At 54.7% G+C, this 16487-nt stretch overlaps 1 protein-coding gene across 1 annotated transcript; it reads right to left on the bottom strand.

Annotated features, from left to right (window-relative positions):
* Window positions 1–781: 781 nt before the first annotated feature.
* Window positions 782–16279, bottom strand: TIMM44 (translocase of inner mitochondrial membrane 44). The gene is made up of 13 exons (XM_038163622.1): window positions 16227–16279; window positions 14661–14768; window positions 14057–14227; window positions 13496–13576; window positions 12961–13110; window positions 12183–12322; window positions 11476–11561; window positions 9546–9638; window positions 8120–8244; window positions 6840–6890; window positions 5144–5233; window positions 2984–3094; window positions 782–1249 (listed from the first exon to the last, which is right to left on the bottom strand). Exons 1-13 carry the CDS (start codon window positions 16248–16250, stop codon window positions 1130–1132), a joined length of 1350 nt encoding a protein of 449 aa, XP_038019550.1. The 5' UTR covers window positions 16251–16279; the 3' UTR covers window positions 782–1129.
* Window positions 16280–16487: the final 208 nt, after the last annotated feature.

Here is a 16487-nt window from a genome sequence, read left to right on the forward strand (position 1 = left end):
GCAGCCTCTGCTGCTGGAGCTGCCCCATCCCAAGGAAAGGGGCTCAGCCCGGGGCTCTGGGAAGCTCCCAGGGATGCTGAAAGCTCTGGACACGAGGAGAGGAACTGGAATTATTCTCTTGAATCACTCTGGCAGGGCAGAGCTCTCCTGCCTCACCCTCAGCAGCACAGCAATCTCTGCGTTTCCTCCCCAGACCTTTTCCCAAGCTCCCTTTCCACGGGCAGGCCCTGGCTCAGCTCCCAGAGCCCTCCCTCCTTTGGGAGAAGCCCAAACCCCACAGTTTCTGCTCCCCCTCAGCCATTCCCCCTGCTCTTCCTCCCAGCAAAACAAGCTCAAGGAGGACGGGGTCCCAAACCCCACTGAACGCTGCCCCTGGAACCTGGACTGGGGGAATTTTTTCCATGATTTGGGATTTTCAAACCCCATTGTTTTAGATTGGGCCTGAAAGGGGATTTCACCCCTGGGGAAGTTTCTGCTCCTGGACCTGGGATCTGTGCAGGGATGAGCAGACAAGGCCAGAGAGCTGAGCAGGGAGCACAGGGAATGAGACAGCGTGTGGGACAGAAAAATTCAGCGTCCCCAAAGCAGTCCCACTCCTCAGACACCCCCTGTGCCCTTCCCCTCCTGTCCCACACCCTCCCTGCCACCCCGAGGGACGCAGCTGTGGCTCTTTGTGACCGGAATGAACAACATTCCCCCCTCCAAGCCGTGGATAAACGGATCTCACCCCTGGATGTTCAAATATCAGCCCCGTCCCACACCAGCCTGAGGATCCGACACCTCCATGTGCAAAGTCCTGGTTGTATTTTGGTTTGGGAAAGTGCAAGACACGGCAGGGGACACGAGGCTGGAGGCTGGGCAGGAGCCTGGCAGCCAGGAGCCCCTCCAAGGCCTCTCCAGGGATCTCCAAGGTGGGAACGGCAGCTCTGGGGGGTTCCCAGGAGCCTCCTGAGGCACGAGGATGAAGCAGCAGCTGCTCGTGCCACACGTCCCCCAGCAGGGATTCCCATTCCTCAGGGACTGGGAGAAGCAGGAGCTCTCCCAAAACCCCCAGCCTGGGCTGCTCCCCGTGAGGGTTCCAGGCTGGAGCTGCTTCCAGAGGGGTGGGAAGGGCCCAGGGCAGCCCCGCTCAGAGCACCTGCTCCGTGCTGGAGGAGGAGATGTCCAGCAGCCTCCAGGCCATGTAGGGGTTCAGCTCGTCCTGGTCCCGGCACAGGGCCCACACGTAGAGCATCCGCAGCACCTTGTCCTGCCAGAGAGGGCTGCTCACAGCGGGGCTGCCAGCTGGGCACCCTCCGCCCCACAACTCCAATCTTTCTACTCCTTCCAACCCCAAAACTCACATCCTTCCACCCAAAACTCACATCCTTCCAACCCCAAACTCACATCCTTCCAATCCCAAAAACTCACATCCTTCCAACCCCAAACTCACATCCTTCCACCCAAAACTCACATCCTTCCAACCCCAAAACTCACATCCTTCCAATCCCAAACTCACATCCTTCCAACCCCAAAACTCACATATTTCCAATCCCAAACTCACATCCTTCCAACCCCAAACTCACATCCTTCCAATCCCAAACTCACATCCTTCCACCCAAAACTCACATCCTTCCAATCCCAAACTCACATCCTTCCACCCAAAACTCACATATTTCCAACCCCAAAAACTCACATCCTTCCAACCCCAAAAACTCACATCCTTCCACTCCTTCCAACCCCAAACTCACATCCTTCCACCCAAAAACTCACATCCTTCCACTCCTTCCCATCCCGAAACTCACATCCTGCCATCTCCAAAACTCACATCCTTCCATTCCTTCCACCCCCAGAACTCCCATCCTTCCAGCCCCTTCCAACCCCAAAACTCAAACTCAAATCCTTCCAGCTCCTTCTACTCCTTCCAACCCCAAAACTCCCATCCTTCCAGCCCCTTCCAACCCCAAAACTCCCATCCTTCCAGCTCCTTCCATCCCCAAAACTCAAACTCACATCTTTCCACTCCTTCCACCCCCAAAACTCAAATCCTTCCACCCCCAAAACTCACATCCTTCCAGCCCCTTCCAACCCCAAAACTCAAACTCAAATCTTTCCACTCCTTCCCACCCCAAACCTCACATCCTTCCAGCCCCAAAACTCACATCCTTCCAGCCCCAAACCTCACATCCCTCCAGCCCCTTCCAGCCCCAAACTCCGGGGATCTGAGGCTCCCCTCTCCCTAAGCCTCCCTGCTCAGTATCCCAGCAGCTCCACCAGCTCCCGATCAAAGCTGAGGTTTGGGCTCCCCTGGGGAACCTGGATCCCTCTCCCTGATTTATTGCAGCCCTGGAGGAAGCTGGCAGCAAACAGCCTTTGATATCCTGCTCAGTGATCATCCCATCAATACTGATCTGGGATTTAAGGCGGGGAATCCCTGGATCAGGGTTCCTGCCCTGGCTGGGAGTCAGCCGGGATGGGCCCCACCACCACAGGAGGGTCCCTGGGGTTCCCCAAAACCCCTCCCAGGCTGAGCTCCAGGCGGGGCTGGGCATTCCTGGGGGATTCCCGTGGAATTCTGGCACTCGTGGCTTTGGGGTTTTTCCATCCACTACCCAACCCTGCTCTGCCCTGCCAGGACCTTGGGGAAAGGCAAGGGGAGGCAAACCCAGCAGGGGAGCTGGGGATGGGATGGAGCTGGAGCTGCCCTGGGGGATCCCAAACGTGTCCAGATCCCAAATGTGTCCCAGATCCCAAATGTGACCCAGATCCCAAACCTGTCCCTGACCCCAAATGTGACCCAGATCCCAAACCTGTCCCCGACCCCAAACCTGCCCCAGACCCCAAATGTGCCCCAGATCCCAAACCTGTCCCTGACCCCAAACATGTCCCAAACCCCAAACATGCCCCAGACCCCAAACCTGTCCCTGGCCCCTAACCTGCCCCAGACCCCAAACCTGTCCCTGGCCCCAAACCTGGCCCAGACCCCAGACGTGTCCCCACTCACCGGGTCCCCCTCCACCACGTCCCCCTGGTGGTTCTTGATCAGCATCACCACCTGGGCCTGGAAGGTGATGATCAGCACCGGCCCCTGCTCCATCATCTTCCCCATGGCCAGCTGCAGGGACACAGAACCCGGGAGACCCCCGTTCCTGTGGGGTCAGGGAAGAGCTCCCACCACCCCAGACACCCCAAACTCCATCATCTTCCCCAGGGACACAGAACCCGGGGAGATCCCCCATTCCTGTGGGGTCAGGGAAGAGCTCCCACCACCCCAGACTCCATCATCTTCCCCAAGGACACAGAACCCGGGGAGATCCCCCATTCCTGTAGGGTCAGGGAAGAGCTCCCACCACCCCAGACACCCCAAACTCCATAATTTTCCCCATGGACACAGAACCCAGGGAGATCCCCTGTTCCTGTGGGGTCAGGAAAGAGTTCCCAGCACCACAAACACCCCCAGATCCATCATCTTCCCCAAGGACACAGAACCCCATGGAGACCCCTCGTTCCTGTGGGGTCAGGGCACAGCTCCCACCACCCCAGACACCCCAAACTCCATCATCTTCCCCAGGGACACAGAACCCTGGGAGATCCCCGTTCCTGCAGGGTCAGGGAAGAGTTCCCAGCACCCCAGACACCCCCAGCTCCCCCTGGCTGCTCAATCACACCCATTCCATGATTCTGGAGAGATGGAAAAGCTGTTTCCCAGAACAATTCCAATTGGGAACGCTCCAAGCCTTCCCCAAAGCGTTGTGGATTTTCTCATCGTTTTCCCAAGTCCATAAATCTGGGCAGCGGGAACGAGCTCTGCTCCGTTATCTCCAATTGGAAAGCAAAATCAAAGCCACCCTGCTCTCCAAAAAAATCCCAAAAAACCGGAATTCTCTGAAGGAACTGCTCGGAATCAGAACATCCTGAGCTGGAAGGGACCCACAAGGATCAAACAGAGCCTTTTCTGCTGCTTTTAAATCCCTTTTTGCCGGGAAGTTGTTCTGAACCAGACAAAAACTGGACCAGAAAGACTCCAAGGGGGGAACCTTTTGTTTGCCAGGATTTTTCCCCTCTATTCCCAGGCTGTTCCATGAAATATTTAAAGGCTTTATTCACTGGAATGCAAGAGGAGTGGAAATTCAGGGTTTTTTTTTTCCTTTTAAAATCCCAGAGTTCTCTCTCTGCCCATTGTGGGCGATCTCTTTGCATCCCTTTGGGGTTTTTTTTTTGTGGGAATGCAGGATGCCATGGAAAGCTCTGGAATTCCTGCCTGCGCTGCCCCAAAAGGAAGCACGGGGACTGAGGACAGCGGGGTTTCCCTCTTTTGGAATGTTCCCAAACATTCTGTTTGATCCCCAATGAAGGAAGCAGTCCCAGCTCAGGGCTGGGCCGGGTCACAAAGGAATACATTTATTTTTAGGGTGATTTTCCTGTTCCCAGAGGGAATCTCAACAGCTCTGCAAAGTTCCCCTGGCTGATCCCAGGGAACGAGCTCCCTGCAGCTGCCCCACCCCAAACCCAAGCCTGACTCCATTTCCAAGATATTTCAGATAACTTGGATAGCTGGGATTTCCCTCCCAGCACTGGGATTTTCCTTTTGAGCACTGGGATTTCCCTTCCAGCACTGGGATTTTTCCCTTCCACCACTGGGATCTCCCTTCCACCACTGGGATCTCCCTTCCAACACTGGGATTTCCCTTCCAACACTGGGATTTCCCTTCCAGCACTGGATTTTCCCTTCCAGCACTGGGATTTTCCCTCCCAGCAATGGGATTTCCCTTCCACCACTGGGATTTCCCTTCCAGCACTGGGATTTCCCTTCCAACACTGGGATTTTCCCTCCCAGCAATGGGATTTCCCTTCCACCACTGGGATTTCCCTTCCAGCACTGGGATTTCCCTTCCAGCAATGGGATTTCCCTTCCAGCGCTGGGATTTCCCTTCCAACACTGGGATCACCCTTCCAGCACTGGGATTTCCCTTCCAGCACTGGGATTTTCCCCTCTGGGAGCAGAAATCCCAAACCCCCAGAGCTCAAACCCAGCAGTGAGAGCAAAGAAGGTTGGCCTTGATGATCCTGGAGGATTTTCCCAATCTCCCTGATCCTAAAAAACCCTTCCTGAGCCCACGAGTGCAATTCCTCCCCCCAGGGAAAAGCTGGGCAGGGAACTCACGTCGATGTTGTCGATGTCCAGGATCCTGGAGTGGAACTGGAGCCCCAAAGCCTTGGCCTGCTGGATGGGATGGGCCAGCTGGCTGTAGGTCTGAGGGATGAACAAACTCGGGTTGGGAATTGTTTGGAATTGTTCTGCCATCAAAAAAAAACAATTAAAAAAAAAAAAAAAAAGGGAATTTTTTGCTTGGAGAGAGCCACCAAAAAAAACCAAACCCAAAAACCAAAAACAAACCCATGAGAAAAAGTCACTTTTTAATGTAAATGTGCTGAAGGAAGGGATTAAAGAAGTGCAGGAAATGTTTTGGGATTCACAAAAATCCCACTGAAAAATCCCACTTTTACTGGGCTGAATGTGAGGACCTGAGAGCAGCTGAGGGATGAGGGACTCGCAGCTGGACTGAGCAGCAGGAACAGGGAAAAGCAGGGAAAGCTGGGAAAACAAAGGAAAAGCAGGGAAAAACTGTGAAAAACTGGGAAAATAAAGGAAAATAAGGGAAAAACAGAGGAAAGCAGGGGAAAAGCAGGGAAAAACTGTGAAAATAAAGGGAAAGAAGGGAAAAGCAGGGGAAAATAAAGGAAAAGCAGGGGAAAAGCAGGGGAAAAGCAGGAAAAAAGCAGGGGAAAAAGCAGGGGAAAAGCAGGAAAAAAGCAGGGGAAAAGCAAGGGAAAAGCAAGGGAAAAGCAGGGAAAAGCAGGGAAAAGCAGGGAAAAGGAGGGAAAAAGCAGGGAAAAAGCAGGGAAAAAGCAGGGGAAAAGCAGGGAAAAGCAGGGGAGAACTGTGAAAATAAAGGCAAAGCAGGGAAAAATCAGGGGAAAACTGAAAAACTGGGCAAATAAATGGAAAGCAGGGAAAAGCAAGGGAAAATAAAGGAAAAGCAGGGAAAAAGCAGAGGAAAAGCAGGGGAAAAGCAGGGGAAAAACTGTGAAAATAAAGGAAAAGCAGGGAAAAAGCAGGTGAAAAGCAGGTAAAAACTGTGAAAAACTGAAAATAAAGGAAAAGCAGGGAAAAGCAGGGAAGAACTGTGAAAATAAATGAAAAGCAGGGGGAAAGCAGGGGGAAAGCAGGGAAAATCAGGGAAAAACTGTGAAAGTAAAGGAAAATCAGGGAAAATGAGGGAGTTCAGTGCCCAGAATCACCATCTCAGCACCATTACGAGGTTTCATCCCCCAGGTTCTCAGGGACAGGATTCCCATTTCCTCCCCTGGCTCATCTGACTGATTGCTCTGGATTTAAAGCTTCATTTCCAATTCCAGCTGCCTGGGGAATGTTTGATCTTGGCCTCACACGCTGCAGAGAAGCTGCTGCCTCCCTCCAGAGCAATCCAAGGTGTCATTCCCAAGGTTGCTGGAAGCAGGGAGGATTCTTTGCTCTCAGACTGGATTATTGTTACCAAAAAATAATAATAATAATAATAATAAAAATAGCTGATCAGGATTTATTAAATTGAAAAACTGGCTCTTCCAGCCCTCTGGTGGTGGGGAACAGGGAATTCACTTGGAGCAATTCAGCTCTTGGATTATTTTGGATTTGGAAGAGCAGAATTATTTTGGATTTTGGAGGAACGAAGACCCAAATAAAAGCCCACCAACACTGTCAGGAAAGGCTCTGCTTCCAGGAATTCCAACCCCTGGAAATAACCCCATTTCCAAGGGAGAATCCCAAGCTCTGGGGAGGTTTTGGGAGCTTCACTCACGGCCTCATAGCACCAGTCCTTGAGGATGTCGAGCTCCCCGGAGATCAGAGCCTGAGGGGGAAGCACAGAGAACATTTTAAAGCTCCTCCCAGACCAAAGTGGGAGCAATCAGCCCTTGCAGCAGCACAACACCTTAAATCCCACTGTTTGTGGGGCTCTGGGGGGAAACTGGAGCTGCAAAGGGGAACAGCAAAAAGGATTTTGATAAAAACACAGGAGCTGAGGCCAAGGCACGGAAACCTTTGGATGATTAAACTCTCAAAGCTTCCAGCTGCACCTTCCCATTGCAGCTTCCTGCTCAAGCTGCCAGAGAGCCAGCAGAGCTCCCAGGGCTCACAAACCCTGGATCAAAGAGGAGAGGAGCAGGGCTGCGATTTCCCACTCTGAAAAATTCAGGCACAGAAGGAACAGAAGGATCCCAACGGTTGGCTCCTCAAGCTGCCGTTTCTCCAGGCTCTCCTGAGTCTCTCTGAACAATTCCTGCTCATTCCAAATCCCAAAATTCCTGCTCAATTCCAAATCCCAAACCCAGAATAATTCCTGCTCAATTCCAAATCCCAAACTCAGAGCAATTCCTGCTCAATTCCAAATCCCAAACTCAGAACAATTCCTGCTCTACTTCAAATCCCAAATTCAGAACAATTCCTGCTCAATTTCACATCCCAAAATTCCTGCTCATTTCAAATCCCAAACCCAGAACAATTCCTGCTCAATTTCAAATCCCAAATTCACAACAATTCCTGCTCATTCCAAATCCCAAACTCAGAACAATTCCTGCTCAATTCCAAATCCCAAACTCAGAACAATTCCTGCTCAATTCCAAATCCCAAACCCAGAGCAATTCCTGCTCATTCCAAATCCCAAACTCAGAACAATGCCTGCTCATTTCAAATCCCAAATTCAGAACAATTCCTGCTCAATTTCACATCCCAAACTCAGAACAATTCCTGCTCAGTTTCAAATCCCAAAATTCCTGCTCGATTCCTGCTCCAAACTCAGAACAATTCCTGCTCAATTCCAAATCCCAAATTCAGAACAATTCCTGCTCATTCCAAATCCCAAACCCAGAACAATTCCTGCTCAATTTCACATCCCAAACTCAGAACAATTCCTGCTCTACTTCAAATCCCAAACTCAGAACAATTCCTGCTCATTTCAAATCCCAAACTCAGAACAATTCCTGCTCATTTCAAATCCCAAACCCAGAACAATTCCTGCTCATTCCAAATCCCAGATTCATTTTCCCTGGGGGCTGAGGGGACGCGGGGCAGCAGGGGCACCTCGAGGACGTTGGGGATGATGTCGCGCTCGCACTGCTTCAGGAAGCGATCCTTGTCGAAGGACGGGTCCACCCTGAGGATCTCCGTCAGCACCTCCGACATCTCCGTCTTGGAGAACAGCCCCCCTGCAAGGACAGCTCAGTGCCGGGGCTGGCACTGCCACCAGCACCTGGCACCGGGGACACGGCACGGGGGAATGGCCACCAGGACACGGGGACACAGAGCAGAGAGGGGAATGGAGGGGAATGGCCACCAGGACACGGGGACAGAGCATCCTTCCCAGGGATGTCCCTGTACCCGTGAGCAGCCCCAGGGATGTCCCTGTACTCGCGAGCAGCCCCAGGCTGTCCCCTTGTACCCGTGACCAGCCCCAGGGCTCTCCAGGAGCAGCTCCAGAGATGTTCCTGTACCCATGAATAGCCCCAGGGCTCTCCAGGAGCAGCTCAGGTGTCCCTGTACCCGTGAGCAGCCCCAGGCTGGTCCCTCTACCCAAGAGCAGCCCCAGGCTGTCCCTGTACCCGCGAGCAGCCCCAGGCTGTCCCTGTACCCAAGAGCAGGCCCAGAGATGTCCCTGTACCTGTGACCAGCCCCAGGGCTCTCCAGGAGCAGCCCCAGGCTGTCCCTGTACCCAAGAGCAGCCCCAGGGTGTCCCTGTACCCGTGAGCAGCCCCAGGGCTCTCCAGGAGCAGCTCAGGTGTCCCTGTACCCGTGAGCAGCCCCAGGCTGTCCCTGTACCCGTGAGCAGTCCCAGGGATGTCCCTGTACCCGCGAGCAGCCCCAGGCTGTCCCTGTACCCGTGAGCAGCCCCAGGCTGTCCCTGTACCCGCGAGCAGCCCCAGGCTGTCCCTGTACCCAAGAGCAGCCCCAGGGATGTCCCTGTACCCGTGAGCAGCCCCAGGCTGTCCCTGTACCCGTGAGCAGCCCCAGGGATGTCCCTGTACCCATGACCAGCCCCAGGGTGTCCCTCTACCCAAGAGCAGCCCCAGGCTGTCCCTGTACCCGCGAGCAACCCCAGGCTGTCCCTGTACCCGTGAGCAGCCCCAGGCTGTCCCTGTACCCAAGAGCAGCCCCAGGCTGTCCCTGTACCCATGACCAGCCCCAGGCTGTCCCTGTACCCGCGAGCAGCCCCAGGGATGTCCCTGTACCCATGACCAGCCCCAGGGTGTCCCTCTACCCAAGAGCAGCCCCAGGCTGTCCCTGTACCCGCGAGCAGCCCCAGGGCTGTCCCTGTACCCGTGACCAGCCCCAGGCTGTCCCTGTACCCGTGAGCAGTCCCAGGGATGTCCCTGTACCCGTGACCAGCCCCAGGCTGTCCCTGTACCCGTGAGCAGCCCCAGGCTGTCCCTGTACCCGTGAGCAGCCCCAGGCTGTCCCTGTACCCAATAGCAGCTCCAGGCTGTCCCTGTACCCCAGGCTGTCCCTGTACCTATGAGGTCGGTGACGCGGTCGGTGACAGCGCGCGAGGCGCGGATGAAGGCGTTGTCGCTCTCGTCGTATTTCATCTTCATCTCAAAGAACCCTGCAGGGAGCAGAGAGAGCTCAGAGCCCTGCCAGCTGCCCCAGCCCGGAGGGACCCGCAGGGCCCGACCTTCCTCCATGCCTTTGTGCAGCACCAGGCACCAGCTGGGAGTTGGTTTGCTCCCCATTTTATTCCCTGTTTTTCTCCCCATTTTTCTCCCTGGTTTCCTCTCCATTTTATTCCCCATTTTTCTGTTTTCTCCTCATTTTATTCCTCATTTTTTCCGTTTTCTCCTCATTTTTCTCCCTGTTTTCCTCTCCATTTTATTCCCCATTTTTCTCCCTGTTTTCCTCCCCATCTTATTCCCCATTTTTCTGTTTTCTCCTCATTTTATTCCCCATTTTTCTTCCCGGTTTCTCCCCATTTTATTCCCCATTTTTTTGCTTTCTCCTCATTTTATTCCCCATTTTTCTTCCTGGTTTCTCCCCATTTTATTCCCCATTTTTTCCGTTTTCTCCTCATTTTTCTCCCTGGTTTCCTCTCCATTTTATTCCCCATTTTTCCATTTTCTCCTCATTTTCCTCCCTGTTTTCCTCCCCATCTTATTCCCCATTTTTCCTGTTTTCTCCTCATTTTATTCCCCATTTTTCTCCCTGTTTTCCTCTCAATTTTATTGCCCATTTTTCCGTTTTCTCCTCATTTTTCTCCCTGTTTTCCTCTCCACTTTATTCCCCATTTTTTCCGTTTTCTCCTCATTTTTCTTCCTGGTTTCCTCTCCATTTTATTCCCCATTTTTCCATTTTCTCCTCATTTTTCTCCCTGTTTTCCTCCCCATCTTATTCCCCATTTTTCCTGTTTTCTCCTCATTTTATTCCCCATTTTTCTCCCTGTTTTCCTCTCAATTTTATTGCCCATTTTTCCATTTTCTCCTCATTTTTCTCCCTGTTTTCCTCTCCATTTTATTCCCCATTTTTCTGCTTTCTCCTCATTTTATTCCCCGTTTTTCTTCCTATTTTCTCCCCATCTTATTCCCCATTTTTTCTGTTTTCTCCTCATTTTTCTTCCTGTTTTCCTCTCCGTTTTATTCCCCATTTTTCCATTTTCTCTTCATTTTTCTCCCTGTTTTCCTCTCCGTTTTATTCCCCATTTTTTCTGTTTTCTCCCCATTTTTCTCCCTGTTTTCCTCCCCATTTTATTCCCCATTTTTCTGCTTTCTTCCCATTTTCTTCCCCATTTTCCTCCCTGCTTCTCTCCCCATTTTCTTCCCCATTTTCCTGCAATGTTCTGACCTCTCAGCAGCTCCTGCTCTGCTACCACTCAGGTTCAACACCTCTGGGAAGGGCATTTATCCAGTGGAGTGAGCACATTCAGGATCGTGCTGCTCCCACTGGAGCAGTCCCCAGCCCTGGAGGTGACAATCTGGGGATCAGGGACAGGTTGGGCTCAAAAGGTCCTGGAGGCTTTTCCAACCTAAATTCCGGGATTGTTTTCAGGGCATTTGCACTAAAACCAGCCTCAGTTGACATCAAAGGTCAGAAAGATCACGGGATTATTATTTTTTTTTTAAGAATTCTTTCACCAGTTTGGAAGCTGTGTGAAACCCCCTGGATTTTCCAGGATTTTCCCTGTTTTAAGCTCCATCTGGGGAGCAGCAGAGCTGCTTTCCCTGTCCCTGGTGCCAGCACGAAGCTGAGCAGGGAGGAACAGGACAGCCAGGAGTTCAGCTGCCCTGGGACTGCTCCCAGCACAGGAGGGGCTGCAGCACAGCTGGAGAAGCTGAGAGCTCCCAGCTCTGCCTCCAAACCCACAGAGAAAAGCGGGGATTTGGGATTTGCTGAGGCTGGAGGCAGATCCAGGAGCAGGGAGCAGGGCTGGGAAGGGAATGTGCTCGACTCACTGTTGAAAACCACGTTGTTGTCCTTGAAATCTTTCCACTGCTGGTACCACTTGGAGTCTTTATGCAGCACCATGCCCATGGCTTCCCTAGAGAGGGCAGAAAACGGGGATAAAATGTGGATATTTGGGGAAAATGGACTTGTAACAAATACAGACAGCACCCGGAGGAATATCCCTGCAGCACTCGGCATCACTGAGGCTGAGACAGCACAGAAATGATGAGCTCAATTACAAGATAAATGATGGCCCCATCAATTATAAAATAAATTGCAGGCCCATAAGTGATAGCCCCATAAATGATCCACCAGATAAATGAGACACCGGCCAAATAAAAACCCGGCTAAATAAAACATGAGAGAAACAAAACTCCAAATAAATAAAGCAGCAGACTAATAAAACTCAACCCAGAGGAGGAAAGCAGGCCAGAAAAAAGGAGCACAGCCTCAGCAGCAAGTTCAAACTGAACACAGAACAACGCTCAGCTCAGGATTTCACCTCTGAACATCGAATTTCCCCTCTGGAATTTGAAATTTCCAGTTTTGCCACAGGGAGATCCGGGACCATCCCTTCCTGCTGGGAACGCGCCCCCAGCCCCAGCTGCTCCCAGCCCACAGCTCCTGGGCTTTAACCCCTGAGCTGTTTTTTACCTTTTCCACCAAATCACACCCAGAAACATTCCCCCCACCCCCAGAGGACCCCCCCACGTACTCGTTGGCCTCAAACACTCGCTGCTCTTTGATCCTCTCTCCGGAATATTCCGTCCGCTTCCGGAGCCGCTCCGGGCGCCTGTAGGGACCCGTCTGTCCCAAAACACTCTCATCTATCTCCTTCTTCACACTTTCCACTCCCTGCAAGGAAAACAGCCCCCTCAGGGTGGGTTTGTTGCCCCCCCCAGAAGGTGGAAATCCCACCCTGCGATGGTCTGGGAGAGCAAACCCTGCCAGGGGTGGGGCAGCCACAGCTTGGCAATAAAACCTGGGATATTTTCTGTGTTTCCTGCAAAAAGAGGGATTTGAGGAAGCTAAAATCCCTCTGGAGAGGGACCTTCTCCAACCCTGCAGCAGGCAGCTCCCCAGGAGCTCAGCCCTGCCAGGGGAGCTGTGATTTCCTCTCTGCAGGATTTCACCTCTGCAGGATCCCAGACCTGTAGGATTTCACCCCAAACCTCCCCAAAAAGCCACTCCTGAGCTTCTGGGAGCTCAGGGAGCAGTACCTGGGAGATGGCTTTGAAGGCTGCAGGATCTCAGACCTGCAGGATTTCCCCCCTGCAGGATTTCCCCCCAAACCTCCCCAAAAATCCACTCCTGAGCTTCTGGGAGCTCAGGGAGCAGTACCTGGGAGATGGCTTTGAAGGTTGCAGGATCTCAGACCTGCAGGATCTCACCCCTGCAGGATTTCAGACCTGCAGGATTTCCCCCTGCAGGATTTCCCCCCAAACCTCCCCAAAAAGCCACTCCTGAGCTTCTGGGAGCTCAGGCAGCAGTACCTGGGAGATGGCTTTGAAGGCTGCAGTCCTGCCCAGCTTCTCCCCTCCCCTGGTCACAGACTCTGCAGACTGTTTGGCCGTTTTGGCAGCTTCCTCCACCCCTTCCTTGATCTTCCTGCCCAGGTCACTCTTGCTGACCTCATCCAAACTCTGCAAGGGAAAAGGGAAAGGTCATTGCAGCCCCAGGCCTCTCCCCAGCCCCTCTCCAGCCCTCCTGGAGCCCCTCCAGGCTCTGAGCTCTCCCTGGAGCCTTCTCCTCTCCAGGTGAGCACCCCCAGCTCTGCCAGAGGGGCTCCAGGGGTTCCTCTGCACTCTCTCCATCCTTATTTTGGGCTCCCAAGGCTGCTGGGGGTTGGTCTGCCTCTTCTCCATGCCCCAAACCCAGAGGAATCCCTGGCTGGGTGTCCTCTGGCCACACCCAACCCATGACTGGATGAAAAGCTCCACGAGCAGCAGCACCTGCCACCAACAATGACAATTCCAGCCCCCCCAAGCCCAACTCCAGCAGAGCTGCCCTGAGGAAAAATCCTTTTACCTCTTTAACCGTCCCTGTTATTTCTTCGAGCTTCTTTTTAATCACTTCTGAGGTCTTCACTGTTTCAGACTCAATGGTTTTCTGGGGGAAAAGAACATTAATCAAGAGGCAGAAACTACTCAAAGGCAGCTGGGATGGAGCACAATCCATTAAGGCTGGAATTGAGGGTGGAAGAAGCAACATTTCAGGAATTCATGGCCTGAGTCAGCAGCAGCTCTGCAAATGATGATGCTCAGAGCTCTCTGAAACGTTTGATGCTCAATTTAACGCCTCGTTATCTGATCTGCTCAGAAATGCAGCCAAGTGTCTGCTGGAAAGACTTTCCACTAAAATTAAAAAAGAAAACCAAACAGCCAAACCCAAAACATTCCAACAAATAAAGGTTCTGAGGCATCCACTCAGCACTGAGCGCTCCCAGCCAAGCAGAACTTCTCCTGTGGATGGAAATGCTCACTCGGAGCAGTGAGAGCTCCAGAAAGCAGGGAATAACCCAGGGAATAGCCCAGGGAATAACCCAGGGAATAGCCCAGGGAATAACCCAGGGAACACCCCAACACTCACGTATTTCCTCCTGGCTTCCCGCAGAGCATCTGACTCCTCCAGCTTTTTGGCTTCGTCTCGGAATTTTTTGATGCTTTCCTTCATCTCTTTGTTTTTGGCTAACTCCTGCTTGATGTTCTCCACGAAACCTGAGATGAATCCCTTCCTTCCTCCCGAGGAGTAGCATCTGGACTGGAGAAAACCATTCCACGTTGGAGAACCCCAAGGAATTCCCAAAAAAAACACAACAGGATCAAAAACCCAAAAGTTTTGGGCTGGAGGCAAGCCCCGGGTCGCTTTCAGAACGTGTGGAAAGCACGGAGCTGCTTGGAAAAGCAGCTGATCCTCCAAAGAGCCACACGGCCTGGGGATTTCATGGAATCTCAGGATGGATCGGGCTGAAAGGACCCGAAATCCCACCCAGCTCCACCCCCTGCCTGGGCAGGGCCACCTCCCACCACCCCAGGGTGCTCCAAGCCCCGTCCAACCTCAGCTGCCCCAAAAATCCCCCGAGTTCCAGTTAAAAAGTGGAGATTCCCAGCCTGGAAGCGGGCACTTGCCAGAGCCACACGCACATCCAGCTGGGGACTCTGCTGGGAACGGGATGGATTCAGGGGGCACCAACCTGAGGGGTGCCCAGGGCAGGGCTGCTGATCCCGGGCAGGGCGCTCCTGGGGAAGGCGGGGATGGGATAACGCCTGGAGAGCAGCCACAGCCCGCTGAGGAGACATTTCTGCAAGGGGAAAACAGGGCAGGAGCTCAGGGAAGCACCCGGGAGCTCCCAAACCCCTGGATCGGAGCAACCCGAGCCCGCTGAGGAGACATTTCTGCAAGGAAAAAGCATGGCAGGAGCTCAGGGAAGCACCCAAGAGCTCCCAAACCCCTGGATCGGAGCAGCCAGAGCCCGCTGAGGAGACATTTCTGCAAGGAAAAAGCAAGGCAGGAGCTCAGGGAAGCACCCAAGAGCTCAGGGAAGCACCCAAGAGCTCCCAAACCCCTGGATCTGGCAGAGCAGCCACAGCCTGCTGAGGAGACATTTCTGCAAGGAAAAAACACATCGGGAGCTCAGGGAAGCACCCAAGAGCTCAGGGAAGCACCCGAGAGTTCCCAAACCCCTGGATCGGAGCAGCCAGAGCCCGCTGAGGAGACATTTCTGCAAGGAAAAAGAACATTAGGAGCTCAGGGAAGCACCCAAAAGCACCCAAACCCCCCGGGTCTGGCAGAGCAGCCACGCACGAATCCACCCGGAGCTGAAATGTGAGAAGCACAAGGGGTTTTTTTTTGGGGGGGAAACTCCTCCAAACACAAGCTGCTCCCAGCTCGGGGGATCCCAGAACAAGCCCAGCACGGTTCTGCTGCCCCTGCCGAGGCCAAGCCCGCGGGTTCCTGCTCCGGAGGGGTCAGCGCTGAGCTCGGGGCTCGCAGCACGGTAGAACCGGGCAAATCCCCCCCGAACGCCTCTGGCTGGCTCACGGGCAGCACCGGAGACCGGGGCAGGAGCCGAGCACCGGGGAGCTCCCGAGCAAAGGCACGAACGGAGCAGAAATCCCGCTTCAGGCTCCCGTTCCAGCCCGGGCACAAAGGGCTCGTCCTGCTCGGGGAGCTCCGGGACAGCTCACGGCAAAAGCGCCCGCACGGAGCCCCGGGAGCGGCACCGGGAGCAGCTCGGGGCACGGGAACCCCGGGAAAGGCACCGGGAGCGGCACCGGGAGCAGCTCGGGGCACGGGAACCGCGGGAAAGGCACCGGGAGCAGCTCGGGGCACGGAAACCCCGGGAAAGGCTCCGGGAAAGGCCCCGGGAGCAGCTCAGGGCACGGGAACCCCGGGAGAGGCTCCGGGAGAGGCCCCGGGAGCAGCTCAGGGCACGGGAACCCCGGGAAAGGCTCCGGGAGAGGCCCCGGGAGCAGCTCGGGGCACGGGAACCCTGGGAGAGGTCCCGGGAGCCCGGAATGGTTGGGCTGGAGAAGCCTCGACCCCTCCGAATCCCGGGGACGCGGCCCCGCTGGAGGCTCCATCCCGGGAGCGGGGCCAGGAACCGGGGCCGGTCTCCCCTGGCCCGGGTGTCCCCACCGGGAGCTGCGAGGGAACGGCGGCTCCGGGCCGGGCCCCGCCGCTGTCCCCGCCGGCCCGAGCAGGCCGCGGGGGTCCCGTCCCGCCGTGCCCGGTGCGGCCGCGGTGCCCCCGCGCTCACCCGGCACCCTCCGGCCGCCGCCATCGCCCCGCGCGCCCCGTGACCGCCGCCGCGCCGTGACGTCACTGCCGCGCGCCGCCCGCGCCACGTGGCCGCGAACGGCGGGACCGGGAGGGACCGGGAGGGAGCCCCGGGGCAGCTCCGGACCCACCGGGGCTGTCCCCGACCCTCCCCAGCCCCATGGGGGAAGCTCCGGACCTGGCCCGGCGCCACCGGGGCTGTCCCCGACCCTCCCCGGCCCCACCGGGGCTGCTCCAGACC

The sequence above is a fragment of the Motacilla alba genome, chromosome 28 (assembly GCF_015832195.1).
Source record: "Motacilla alba alba isolate MOTALB_02 chromosome 28, Motacilla_alba_V1.0_pri, whole genome shotgun sequence".
NCBI classification, from domain to species: domain Eukaryota; kingdom Metazoa; phylum Chordata; class Aves; order Passeriformes; family Motacillidae; genus Motacilla; species Motacilla alba.

Coding starts and splice junctions, on each gene's coding strand:
- TIMM44 (XM_038163622.1), bottom strand. CDS start 16,250: ATGGCGGCGGCCGGAGGGTGCCGG. Junction 14,228..14,660: donor CTGCCCTGGGCACCCCTCAG/GTTGGTGCCCCC, acceptor GGTTTTCTCCAG/TCCAGATGCTACTCCTCGGG. Junction 8,245..9,545: donor CCGCGTCACCGACCTCATAG/GTACAGGGACAG, acceptor CTGTCCTTGCAG/GGGGGCTGTTCTCCAAGACG.